The 14,144-nt window shown below is 40.0% G+C and overlaps 1 protein-coding gene across 12 annotated transcripts in view; it reads right to left on the bottom strand.

Moving 5' to 3' along the window:
* Nucleotides 1–210: 210 nt before the first annotated feature.
* LOC123181140 (vacuolar protein sorting-associated protein 52 A) overlaps nucleotides 211–14,144 on the bottom strand; it is a 28,450-nt gene continuing 14,516 nt past the window's right edge. For 5 of the 12 annotated variants that reach the window (XM_044593368.1, XM_044593369.1, XM_044593377.1 and 2 more), the window contains 14 exons: nucleotides 12,777–12,920; nucleotides 12,516–12,607; nucleotides 11,793–11,874; nucleotides 10,650–10,832; nucleotides 10,351–10,466; nucleotides 10,219–10,277; nucleotides 9,153–9,245; nucleotides 3,669–3,769; nucleotides 2,604–2,654; nucleotides 2,341–2,520; nucleotides 1,714–1,848; nucleotides 1,555–1,629; nucleotides 931–988; nucleotides 211–846 (listed from right to left, as the gene is read on the bottom strand). In XM_044593368.1, coding sequence (XP_044449303.1) covers nucleotides 545–846; nucleotides 931–988; nucleotides 1,555–1,629; nucleotides 1,714–1,848; nucleotides 2,341–2,520; nucleotides 2,604–2,654; nucleotides 3,669–3,769; nucleotides 9,153–9,245; nucleotides 10,219–10,277; nucleotides 10,351–10,466; nucleotides 10,650–10,832; nucleotides 11,793–11,874; nucleotides 12,516–12,607; nucleotides 12,777–12,920 — 1,671 coding nt within the window. In that variant the 3' untranslated portion in view covers nucleotides 211–544. Of the gene's footprint in view, nucleotides 847–930; nucleotides 989–1,508; nucleotides 1,630–1,708; nucleotides 1,849–2,340; nucleotides 2,521–2,603; nucleotides 2,655–3,668; nucleotides 3,770–9,152; nucleotides 9,246–10,218; nucleotides 10,278–10,350; nucleotides 10,467–10,649; nucleotides 10,833–11,792; nucleotides 11,875–12,515; nucleotides 12,608–12,776; nucleotides 12,921–14,144 lie in introns of all 12 variants that reach the window. The other 7 variants (XM_044593372.1, XM_044593375.1, XM_044593376.1 and 4 more) reach the window with 6 other exon arrangements.

Genomic DNA, 14,144 nt, shown 5'->3' with positions numbered 1-14,144 from the left:
AGATTTTGTTTTACATTTTCCTGTGACCAAATCATAAAGGAATAAATTCATAATTAAAACAGGAGAATCTATTATACTATTAATGAAGTAGAAGAGCAAATTTAATAATAATAAAATCTTACCCGTCATTTTAACTTTGATCTGTACCTACAACAATGATTTCTCTTCATGAAAAACTAATATAACTACAGCCCCAGTAAGTAAAACAAATTCAGGAATAAACTGTGACTAGGACATAATTGACGAGTATCATTTTGTCCACAACTTTCAGCGATAGTATATCCAATAAAATAAGCTATAAGAAAAAATAAATAATATCCTAATTTGCACTATTGCCTAATGTTGAAATCCAACTACAAGTGACATTATTTGGTACAGGGATTAAAAAATATCAACACTGATGTATTTTTCAGCTCTTTATTGCTTGACAGAGCACAAGTTCCTCTCCAGCTTTGATCCTGAGAGTCCATCCGCAATCATTTATTTGAGCCTCAATTACACAGAGGCGTAGGATACGTTCGTGGCTGCCATGCTATTCAAGTAACTAGAGTGTTCTTGAATATTTCCTGATTTCGTATGAAATCGAGGTGATAGAAACCAGATTCCTGTTCAAAGAAGATCCACCTGGGATCATCTTCACACATTCTGAGAGTCTGTTGTAGTCATTAAGCAACTGAGCCATTGCTGCTTTTAGAATCGCCATACCAGACACAAAGTTACTGCAACAAGTTACAACTTCATTGTGCATGAGCTCTAGAGCAGTTCTCCACTTCACGGCGAAGTTCTTCACAACCGGCTCAACATCAGCAATGTTTGGGCACTCAGTGTAAGAAATTAGGTCTTCGGCTACAAAAGTGATAGTCATTTTCTGCATATTCCCATGAGTAACAAAAATAACATACTTCGGCAATATAGTTTTGTCTAACTTACAAATGTGGTTCTTCACAAATTTAATTAAATCACCAAAATACTCCATGAGCAATTCATCCTGTAAACCAGCAAAGGTCAAGAAAGTCAAAAGCTATCCATGGGTGTAAATTCAGTCGATCCATTTCCATTTGAGAAAAGAGACATTATAAATCTGCTGTCTTTAGCTTGATAAGGAAACTAACGGCCTAACCATATTCATCTGCCATCTGCTAAGCTGGCGACAAAATTTAAATAATTTGGCATATGATATGCAACCTTCTATAACATTGATCGGAACTTAGCGGGCAGGCAGTAACTTCACAGTTACCACCGATACATCAAAAGCAAAAGTCATGAAGACACTGAAGATTAGTTCTATGCCACATTATGTGCATGACCTTTTGATGACACTATTAATTTGATTTTGCAGAATTTTATTTGAGTGTATCATAAAGGCTACAATCAGCCATTTAGTGATTGACACTGAAATCATGTCTAAATGAGATCCCACTGTAGTTCAGACTCCAGCCAAGTTCCACTGTAGTTCACTAAAATCATGTCTAAATGAGATCCCACCAGAAGTCAAGAAATGCTCTAACATTTAATCTCGCACCGCGGTTGGCATGGGGTGATAGGACATTTTACCACAAATGACACCAGGTTACTTTCCAGCTTCTCTTCAAAATATCTTCGCAGTTCTTTTGCTTCTTCACCAGCTTCCTGAAATAAATAGGCATGGTAAACCCAAATAGGCTGAAAGGAGCACAATATGAATAGTTATTTGCATGAAAGCACAAACCTAACCTTCAGGATAGAGATGGCCATGTCACAATTATTCAAAAGAAACAGGTGTTTCAGTTTCTGAGTTGCAAACTTTTCGGCAAATCTAACAAGTAGATCATCAACAGCTAACCGCAACCTTTTCAAGCTCATATCAAGCTACATAAATGATATTAGATATACTATAAGAAAAACATTAAGACAAATCAGGGTATTTACTGACAACAAAGCTATTGGGAGAAAAACAGACACTGGCAAGATGATATTGCTAAAGCAGGAACAGAAATGCTGCTTTCCCTTAAAGACGTCTTCCATGGTATAAAATTGATTTTATTGGAACGAAATGCATGTACTTAAGTACATCATATGCACCAACAATCATGAGAAGTCCATGAAATATATATATATATTGAATGACGCTACTTAGTTAATCCAAAATTCAATAGAACGGGACACAAGTGCATGATTAAATAAGTGCAAATAGGTGATCGGGGCCATTGACTACAAACATACTGTAGAATATAGATATAGCGCTTTCCAATAAAAATCGAAACATTTCTTTGTTTAGAAACACAGCAGATTTGCATTCAAAAATGAAATAAGCTAATGCTAGCAGAATCTGATGCTGGCTATTTATGTAACTGAACTAACCTGACCATCTCCACATTCAGCATTAAGTTGAATAAGAGATGCTGTGAACTCCATGTAGCACCTTACAATGTGGTGTGGATGGGTCCCATCCACCCATAACATTTTCGCATCACATTGGTACAAGCTTTGAATATACATGTCAAACACTGTCTTGAAACGTGGCCAGAGATAGATCAGAGCCTGAAGAGAAAAGGACAGGGATGCAATTTATTAAGAACAGAGTTAACGGGGCATTCAGAATAAATTGATGCCTCATCACAAACCTTATCCAAATATGTATCTAGACAAGGAAGCCGCCTGTTGGACATAACCAGCTGAAATGACAAAATAAGGGGAAAACAATTTTTGTTATCTTATTTTGCAAACATTTGACGGAGGTATGACACAGTAGATTAACAGGCAAAATCTATTGCATTGAGAAGAACCAACCTGCAACAGAAGCACCACTGATGTAGTTTTTAAAGCACCTAAATTTGTGCTATTATAGCTAGGACGTCTGTTGTTATTGTGTCTTACTTGAAATAACTACTTTCGCTCTGGCGTATAGATCTATATTAATTCTGAAGGATAGCAGAATAGTATACCTCGTTAAAAGTTAAATGTCTCAACTTTGACAAAAGTTGGTTTCATATCACCAAAGAAAGCAAAGTTCATATTCCTGGTAAGAATGATAATGCTGAAATTACTACCAGTTATGCATTTATTTATGAGTGTCTAGGTCGTACTTGAGTATTATTTTTTTCTTAGCCATGAGATCTCCATGATCCCCTATTAATTCCAGGTTTAACAGGAAAATTATGTGGATGGAAATTCAAGTACTCTCAACTCTCAAGGTGAAAAAACACTCGAGTACCTATTAGCACCCTTTATTTACATATAATGTAACGATTTTTCTGTTATCTTTAGATTGAATAGTGTTGGGGGTTGTCTGGACTCCAGGTTTTGTGTTGACCAAATTTTCATATGTGAGGGCATTGCTTCGTGCCCCCACCAATGTCATCTAAGAATTGGGTGTCTGATAGTTCGTATGGAAAAACAAATGTAAGGGTTCTGTTATTTCTTTAATTGATTCCAAAGTGGTTCGCTTTAGCGAAAATAGTTCTGAACAAATAATGAAATATGAAAATGTGGATGTTGCCAGGCATACATCATCATTAAACCGAGTATACATGTGGCTTGCCTTGTGCTATTGGACGTATGTGATTGGTCAGTTTATTTTGTTTTACTCACTCGTTGTCCGTATTGTGCGGGAAGAAAAAACGGAGACATAAGTTCAGTTTTCCTCCCCAGGACCCCAGCAAAGGGAAAATAGCAAAATACCTTCCTACCTGGTGCTTTTTAGTTATGCAGATCATGAGCATCAGGCATATTGCATCATGACTATTTGCAAGAGTAAGCTTCATGTTTTCATCAATTACTGCAACAGGTCCTGAAAATTACAAGGATAAAGAAGGTTGTGAGGTTTTGCCACATCATCTGAAGCATATGCCTTATGCATTATGATGCTCCACATTAAATTTGGGCTGTATATGAAACTAGAATATGAGAACCAAATATAGCTTAAACTGGTCAATGAAGGAGGTAATATCATTTCTGTAGCTAGTTTAATTAACTTCATGCTTGTGTGTGGTCAAAATAAATGCAAATGCACGTATTAGAACTTTATTCTACACCCACAAAGGTGCAGTAGTCTGACTCCTTTAGTACAGTAATTTGTTTCTCTCGTTGTCAGGATATAGTTATAGTTGACGTATATCTCTTCTATGTTGCCTGATACTTGATAACCAAACTCTATTCGGCGGGTCCATGGAGGTACACAAGGATACATGTATGCCCAAGTATCCCCTTTATTGTTTTTCAAGTAAAAAAGGGGTACACCATGAATGCTTCTACGGTTCTACCCAAAACATCTCAAATCACACCCGAAAAGGATGCATGTATGCCCAAGTATCCCCTTTCTTGATGGGTACACCATGAATGCTTCTATCTAAAACATCTCAAATCACACCCTAAAAGGAATAGCCATCCAGCTGAGCAGCTCCATTCCTTGCATGTTCCAACCCGAGCCCGATGCAAAGGAAAAGGACGGCAATGGCACTGTGTTTGACACCAACCCACCGGACACCAGTGACTGATTCTCCAAACCATCATCACAGTTATTGCTGCCTGCATCCAACATGGTTCTCTTGATTTTTACGTGTTTACGGTTAAAAATGTTCCGTTGTTAAGTTGATGGGCTTACTTGCATCTGCCTCGCAAGTTATGGACTTCTAGCAAAATCTACTCTTCACATTGTACTAACTCATTTTTGTAAAAAAACACTTCCAGGGCTTCTTTGGTTCAAAAGATTTCTGAAGGAATTTTGGAGGATTCTAATCCTTGGGAATTTTTCCTATGTGGGTAGTTTGATTCGTAGGATTGCAAACCATAGGAATTTTTCCTTAGGATTCATTTGCACTAGCTTTCACAGGAAAATTTTCATCCACTCCAACTTCTTTGAAAGAATCCTCCGTTTTCCCTGTGCACAATCAAACATACTCACGATCCTGTAGTATTGAAGATGGCATACCACTCTATTCCTACGTTTTTCCTATTCCCGCGTTTTGGAACTGCGAATCAAAGAGGCCCTCAGTATATTGACAAGTCATTAGTGGGAACAAGAATGCTACGGCGAGGCGGCACAGGAAGGGGGCTATTTGAAGATATTTACTTGGGGATTAATTGGGAAATTGGGAGAATAGAAGTTCGAAAGGTTAGAGAAGAGCTATTCTAAGGGTTGCAGAATAGGGTTGTATATGTGCAAATAAATCTATAATAGATACTACTTCAATAAACTGGTACCTAATATAATTATGAGAAAACTACACCTAAGAGTAAGAAAAACAAATTATGTCCAAAACAAACAAACAAATAACAACAAGGCCTTTAGTCCCAAACAAGTTGGGGCAGGCTAGAGGTGAAACCCATAAGATCTCGCAACCAACTCATGGTTCTGGCACATGGATAGCAAGCTTCCACGCACCCCTGTCCATGGCTAGTTCTCTGGTGATACTCCAGTCCTTCAGATCCCTCTTTACGGACTCCTCCCATGTCAAGTTCGGTCTACCCCGACCTCTCTTGACATTATCGACACGCTTTAGCCGTCTGCTATGCACTGGCACTTCTGGAGGCCTGCACTGAATATGCCCAAACCATCTCAGACGATGCTGGAAAAACTTCTCTTCAATCGGCGCTGCCCTAACTCTATCCCATATATCATCATTCCGGACTCGGTCCTTCCTTGTGTGGCCACACATCCATCTCAACATGTGCATCTCCACCACACCTAATTGTTGAACATGTCGCCTTTTAGTCGGCCAACACCCAGCGCCATACAACATTGCAGGTCCAACCACCGTCCTATAGAACTTGCCTTTTAGCTTTTGTGGCACTCTCTTGTCACAGAGAATGCCAGAAGCTTGGTGCCACTTCATCCATCCGGCTTTGCACATCTCCATCGATATCCCCATCCTTCTGCAGCATAGACCCCAAATATCTAAAGTGTCCTTCTAAGGCACCATCTGCCCACCAAGGCTAACCTCCTCCTTGTGCCTAGTAGTACTGAAACCACACCTCGTGTACTCGGTTTTAGTTCTACTAAGTCTAAAACCTTTCGATTCCAAAGTTTGTCTCCATAGCTCTAACTTCCTATTGACCCCCGTCCGACTATCATCGACTAGCACCACATCATCCGCAAAGAGCATACGCCAGGGGATATCTCCTTGCATATACCTTGTGACCTCATCCATCACCAGAGCGAAAAGATAAGGGCTCAAAGCTGACCCCTGGTGCAGTCCTATTTTAGTCGGGAAGTCATCAGTGTCGCTATCACTTGTTCCAACACTTGTCACAACATTATCGTACATGTCCTTGATGAGGGTAATGTACTTTGCTTGGACTTTGTGTTTCTCCAAGGCCCACCACATGACATTCCGCGGTATCTTATCATAGGCCTTCTCCAAGTCAATGAACACCATATGCAGGTCCTTCTTTTGCTCCATGTATCTCTCCATAAGTTGTCGTACCAAGCAAATGACTTCCATGGTTGACCTCCTAGGCATGAAACCAAATTAATTTATTGTTTGAATCATTACTTCCATTAAAAGATAAATGATATTTTTTTTGGTAGAACATTAGATCTTTTATGACTTTAATATCACACGTCTACTATTCTAGCATTTAGATTTGATTTATTTATAAATATTATACACGTATTTGATATATGCTATAGTTATATGATTATTTTAGAATTTAGGGCCCCATGTTTCGTTTCGTCCCAGGGGCCGAATTCCTGGAGATAACCCTGACACTGAGTATTGAATTATCCTCGGTGTTGCATGTGCCAGCTTTTCCCGTGAACTTAGTGTCCTTGAGTGCTTTGGTTGACCAAATAGATTGCCGAATAATTCTTGACAAGGTTGTGTTCTTCATCCGGGAGAGATCGACGGGCAGGAGTCTTGAGACTGGAACAAGGCGTAGGGGGTTGTGGTACATGGACCACAACATGCCGGACCAGGAGGGAATGCACATGCTAGCTGCAGTTGCTGAGGATAAGGAGACTACAGCCTTTATCCATTACTGTAGGATGGGACATGTGTCTTTTGACAAAATGTACCAAGTATTTCCTGATGTAATGAGTGGTGTGGACAAGAGCAGGCCGAAATGTGATGCGTGTGTTTGTTAAACATACCAGAAACTCATATGTGAGTAAGGGGGTCAGGAGCATATCTCCTTTTATATTAATCCACTCTGATGTATGGACCTGTCCAGTGCTATCTGTCGGTGGTATGAAGTACTTTGTTACATTCATTGCTTGCCATTCTCGGATGACTTGGGTCTATCTTCTAAAACATAAAAATGTAGTGTTTCAGTGTTTCAAAGTTTTTTATGCACTTGTTCAGACTCAATTTAATGTGAAAATTCAAGCACTCGGATCTAACAATGACATCGAGTATGTTAACAAGGCCATTGGCGCCTTCATGTCAGACAAGGGCATCCTACATCAAACATCTTGTCTGGACACACCTCCGCAGAATGGGATGGCAGAGAGGAAAAGTCGCCACCTGCTAGAGGTGGCCCGGGCACTGATGTTCACCATGAATGTGCCCAAGTTCCTGTGGAGCGAAGTTGTCATGATGGGCACCCTCTTGATCAACCGCACGCCATCCCGGGTGAGATATGAAATCACCGTGTGAGTTGGTTTTCGCAGAAAATAAATTTCCAGTTCTACCCAAGGTGTTCGGTTGCACTTATCTTGTTTGTGATCATAGGCCATCAGTCAACAAGCTAGACCCTCGGGCAGTCAAGTGCATCTTTATTAGGTATTCTTCAGGACAAAGAGGGTACAAATGCTGGAGTCCGTCTGAGAGGCGGACATTTGTGAGCATGGATGTTACGTTCCGTGAATCGGAACCTTTTTATGGTGAGAAAACTAATCTAAGTGTCTTGCTTGAAGAACTTGACCAATGTCTCCAACCGGAAATTGGTCAAGAGGGGGAGAGTAGTAGCACACAAATGCAGATGATGCATCAGTCACCTCTAGCAATAGGCGGCCAAATAGTAACTCCTGTGGCTCCTGTGATAGAAGCATCGACTTCCACCGGTGATGTGCAGATTGGCACACCGGCACCGGCTCAGATCCCTAGTGTGCCAAGGTGGACATCAGAACAAGAGGAGCAGCTAAAGGTGTATTCACGGAAGCGTGCGCCGGCTAAGATCCGTGCTGTGCCAAAGTGGACAGCAAAGCAAGAGGAGTAGCTAAAGGTGTATTCACGAAAGCGAGGTGAGGGTGTTGCATATCAGGGGAGCAACTAGATCGGCCACTGATGGAACAACAAGGTAGTACTGATGTGATTTCCATCTCCTCCGATGGGGATCGGCCTGAAGGGTCAGTGGCCTTAAGGAGAACTACTCGAGCACCAACAGGGATACCAGAGAAAAGGTATGGATTTGATGCCAATGATATTCGAAATTATGTTTCCTATGAAGCATTATCTCCAGCCCACGAAGCATTTGTTGCTTCTCTTTAGTCTGTGTCAATTCGGACTAACTGGAATAAGGCAAAGGAGGACTCAAAGTGGCGGGTGGAAGAGCTGGAGGCTTTGTGTAAGAACAAGACATGGGTACTATTACTAACACCCCTTCCAGCAGGAAAGAAGGCAGTCAGCTGCAAGTGTGGAAGAAGGCAGTCAGCACAAACAGATACGTGAAGCAGAATGCAGAAGGAAAGGTTGAAAGGTACAAAGCAAGGCTTGTGGTGAGGGTGTATAGACAGACATACGGCACTGACTATGATGAGACCTTTGCTCTAGTAGCAAAGATGAACACTGAGGATTCTGATCTCTTGTGCAGCAAATTTCAAGTGGCCATTACACCAACTCGATGTGAAGAATGCCTTCTTTCATGGGAATTTGCAGGAGGAGGTATACATGGAGATTCCACCTGGGTTCTCGATTTCTGAGACTGTTGGCAAGGTATGCAGGCTAAAGAAAGCTTTTTACGAACTGAAGCAGTCTCCAAGTGCTTGGTTTGATAAGTTTAGCCGGGTTGTGTGTGAAATGGGGTATGGACACTCTAAAGGGAAAATGACCATCCTTGCAGTTTATGTTGATGATATCATTATCACCGGCGAAGATGACATAGAGATAGCGAGGTTAAAGGGGTGTCTGAGTAAGGCATTTAAAGTTAAAGATCTTGGTCGACTCAAGTACTTCCTTGGTATAGAAGTGGCAAGGTCTAGAAAAGGAATAGGTCTTTCTCAAAGAAAGTATAACCTGGGCCTCCTCTGTGATGTTGGCATGTTGGGTTGTCGAGCTGCTTCAACCACAATTGATCAAAACCATAAATTGACTGCCCAATCAGGTGATCTGGTGGATAAAGAAAAATATCAGCGATTGGTGGGAAGATTGTTATACTTGTGTTATACACGACCAGACATTGCATTTGCAATAAGTGTTGTGAACAGATATATGCATGAACCTAAAAGTGACCATCTCGAGGCAGCATATAGAATCCTGAGATACTTGAAGGGTTCTCCTGGGAAAAGACTGATATACAAGAGTCATGGACATCTTGTCGTGGATGGTTATTATGATGCTGATTGGGCTAGCTGCCTAAATGACAGGAGATCAACTTCAGGCCATTGTGTTTCTGTAGGAGGAAATCTAGTGTCTTGGAGAAGCAAGAAACAACCTGTTGTTTCCAAATCAACTGCAGAGGCTGAATAAAGAGCCATGTCTCAGGGATTGAGTGAGTTGTTATGGACAATAAATCTATTAGAAGAGTTAATGATATTGAAGACCAGTTGTATGAATGTATGGTGCGACAACAAGTCGGCAATTAACATAGCAAGCAACCCAGTTCAACATGATAGAACCAGACATGTGGAGATTGACAGATTCTTTATCAAAGAAAAACTGGATGCTGGGATTATCAAGATAAGAGTATGTGAGTTCACAACAACAAATTGCAGATTACTTGACTAAAGGACTGGGAACTAGAAAATGCAGTTCAGCGTGTGACAAGATGGGAATGACATATATCTATCCCCTCTTGAGGGGGTTGTTGTAAGTGTGGCCCATCCTGTTAGCCCATGTGGCCCAGGCCCATCCGTGACTGACCTAAAGGGGATGTGTTCATCCCTGTTATCCCCGAGCGCTGCAATACGAGAGAAAGCATGTGCTGCTGCTGCTGGTACGTCTCTCTCTCATCCCTACATATAGTAACCATTGTGTGTTGCGAAGGTATTTACAGGATGTTCAATATTGGCATAAACATATATAGCCACTAAAAAGAGGAAACATGAGGCAAATAAGTAAAAAAGAAAACAAAAGACTGCACCTTCAAAAACTCGATAAAACATCGACTCATCGCGAAAGAATGCTTTGATAAAAATATACCTGAAAATTTTGTTTTACAGGAACCATCAGCACCATTATTGTACTCAGATTAAATAGATGGATATTCACGTACTCAGAGCTAGCAGTGTCCATCAGAAGCTTTTGTAGGCTCCTAAAAATAACTTCATATGGGTATTTCAAGGAATTAGCTTCAGATATACAAGGTACCAAGCCAGGCTGATCAATCTCCTGCAAAGTGAGGTAACAATATGGCCATGAATCTGCTGCAAATACAAAACAAATGTGCAATTCTGAATACTCAACTACACCCTCTGTTCCTAAATATAAGATGTTTCGGCAGTTCAATTTAAACTGCTAAACCGTCTTATATTGAGAAACAGGGGTAGTAGTTAACAATAATTATGTATGTACCTTCAAAATGTTTGATCGTTCACCTAAAGAAAACATGAAACGATGATTTCTCAGTTGCTCTCTCCCCCTTGGTATAAGGTCTACGACATTGGCGTCATATCCAATCACATCAGTGGATACACCAATATCTAGCTTCAAACTCTCCAATGCTTCTAGGTACACACGAAAATCTTCACTCAGCACCTATTGGGGGGGGCAAGGTAATGAGCATGTATGGCCAAATCAGTAAAGAATAAACAAAGTTAAAATTTTAAGCAACATATACAGCACAGTAGCTGATATAGCACAATTCTGGTGACAGATCACCATAGATTCCACAAAGCAAGACAACAAAACACACCATGAAGCTTCCATAGATAGCAATTGTCAAAATATTCACATATCATATTATGAAATCATGATCGTGCTTTTATGAGTGAACAATGAACATCAAATGGTGGTCTATAATTTAAGAACCAAGAATCTTATTACGTCCAATGTGTAATGTAGGCACAGTTGCATTTATACTGTGACCATGGCGAACAAGATAAGAGACCATACAAGTAGACATATCATCATTGCACTATGTGAGTTCAGGTGGCTATTTAGAAGGAACAATGTATCGACATCACAGCAGATAGTCATTGTATTAGTAGGTTACGTGACAATGTAATTCAGATGTCTGAAGAAGACAATTCGATTGACACCATATAGAGAAAAAAGGTAAGAGGCAAGTCAAGGACAAGGAAAGGATGAGAGGAATCGATGAATGTTGATGCCAAATGAAAGGAAGCATAGTCCATATTGCCAGATTCGCGACTACATGCAGTTCTGAGCATGCAAATTTCCATCTGAATGTTGATATTTCACTAAATTAAAATCCATTCATCAAAAGACAGACAATCAAAAGCAAGCGGAGCCTAGCCTACTGCCATCTATTTCTACCAGAATTCCAACCATGAGGCCTGTCATATTTCATCACCAGCCAAAAGTCATCTGTTCAACATGTATGTTGATCTCCCAGTACCTAATAGCTCAGGCATGACACAAGTGATAAGTCTAGAAAACTCTCTTCATACTCAGCCAATCATGTAGTCATGGACAGACATGGGAAAACATATTTTCTCTCAAAAAAGAAGTGGAAATAATTTCACACAGATTTACCTTGTTCATTTTATCAACATATGCTGCACAGACATCATTATATTTCTCGATTCCATGCTCTTTAAGAAAGAGAACAAGATGCCTGAGAGAACCATGCAAGCAATAATCAGCTCCTGTAGGAAATTATCAGAATGCTTACGGTATCTTGCATATGCAACAGTGACATGACTAATTGAAATAAAGCAAATGATGATGTCATGTTGTCTTGTTTTGTTCATTCGTGCAACGACAGGACTAAAGAGGCTAAATTAACTGAAAAAATATACTCCTTCCGTCCGGAATTACTTGTCGCAGACATGGATGTATCTAGACATATTTTTAGTTCGAGATACATCCATTTTTGCAACAAGTAACTCGGGACGGAGGGAGTATATCACATAAAATAATGGTAGAAATTGGCTTCCAACTTCTAAATTTTATGAACTTCATCATAGCAAGTGGATGTTTGTTCTGCATTTCTTGTTGTCTTTAGTTATTCCAACCTCAAATGGTTTTCCTTACCCCTATCCACTTAGTTGGAAAATCAAGCATGAACTGACTTTAAGAAAAACAAAAATGCATACAGCTTTCAGGCGGATATAGTCTAACGTGAATGAGAAGAGTATAGGTACGATTCTTCATACAACCAGGAACATGAGATCTAATACCATGAAGATAACTATTGGGTAGAGAAGACAGAACGGCTAGATATTCCATAGAAATTTAATTTTCCACCATGTATACCTATACTTCTGAAGCAAATTTTGTTGAAGTATCTGGATATTAGTTCCAGGCTTTCTCATGGAAGAGAATATCCCAATGACATAGGCGGACACCTGAAAAAGTAAACAGTGGAAAATAAATGGTAAGCATCACACCAGTAGTAAATATTTTACAGTAATTAACGGAGGCAAGCAAAATGTAAGAACACAAACAGATTTCTGTTAACTTGAAAACCAGGGCATAAAGCAATCGTTAATCTATATGAGTGCATTCTTAGGTAACCTTTGATAGTGCCTTTTTCCGAAGCCTTTCCAGTTCTTGCTTAATATCTTTCAGAGCTTTTGATGCATTAAGCAATGGATCAACTTGAGCAAATCTTAACTTTTTGCTCAACATGTTTAGACTTTTGATATAATCATCATTTACCTGCCAAAAGAAACTGGAATAGCAAGTCATTGAACTTATTATATTCATGCATCAGCAAATATGTGATTTAGGAAAACAAAAGGAGAATGATGTTTCTTTGAAAAAGAGAAACATCTTAAATTCCATTTATTGGGTGGCTTGCTGGTTCCAGTATGCTACTAGATTCATGATGTTTTCTTTGAAAAGGAAAAACATCTGAAGGTCTATGTTGTTTTCTTTGGAAAAGGGCCAACACCACATCTATAGAAAGCTTAAACAGCGTCGTACAGATGTTCAACAGAACTTTTAGTGCGTAAAGAAAGCATTGGAATTGCCAACTTAGGCACAGTTTGTGGTTGCTCAAATATGATGTGCTGAATTTCTTTATATATAATCTGTTGTAGAAGAATAGGCACGGAAGCAGGAAAGGGTGGTTGGCTAACCAATACAACAACAACGAAGCCTTTAGTCCCAAACAAGTTGGGGTAGGCTAGAGGTGAAACCCATAAGATCTCGCGACCAACTCATGGTTCTGGCACATGGATAGGAAGCTTCCACGTACCCCTGTCCATAGCTAGTTCTTTGGTGATACTCCAGTCCTTAAGATCTCTCTTTACGGACTCGTCCCATGTCAAATTCGGTCTATCCCGACCTCTCTTGACATTACCCGCACGCTTTACCGTTTAAATTGCCAACGTTTCCTACTTTTGTGCCTATTTTTCTACAGCAGATTATAGAGTAAGTTCAGCGCAACACAGTTCAGCTGCCACAATCGAACCTTAAAATACAACTACTACACAGAAAACCAGGTAATGTTGGCCAACAATTACGAAAAGGCTGCAACTAAAAAGCATTAACCAAAACATACATAAGAACTCCTGCTAATTCCTTCAAAAGGATACGAGCATACCAGGGTTCAATTTTGTAATGAAAATATGTGCATATTGGATAGGTTGTGTTGGAGCTACAGAGCCAAGTTGGACACTCAGGGAGAATCAGGAAATAACAGGATTCGGATAGTCCAGAAATACTAAGAAAGAGTGTACCAGGTGGTAGGGAAATATATTAGGGAGCCCAGTTGTACTAGGAAAGATCTAATGAATTGAGTCATGTGTAGGAAATGTCAAGACCAAAGCATCCAGCATATGAGAATGCTCATATTCTTTTGACGCAAGCAGTAAGAAATAAATCTCTGTACACTATCATTTGATCCTCTAGTTCACTCATCCCAACAGTGTGTACCTA

This window comes from Triticum aestivum, chromosome 1D (genome assembly GCF_018294505.1).
Source record: "Triticum aestivum cultivar Chinese Spring chromosome 1D, IWGSC CS RefSeq v2.1, whole genome shotgun sequence".
NCBI lineage: Eukaryota > Viridiplantae > Streptophyta > Magnoliopsida > Poales > Poaceae > Triticum > Triticum aestivum.
The sequence above is the reverse complement of the archived record's forward strand: the minus strand, read 5'-3'. Positions and strand labels throughout refer to the sequence as shown.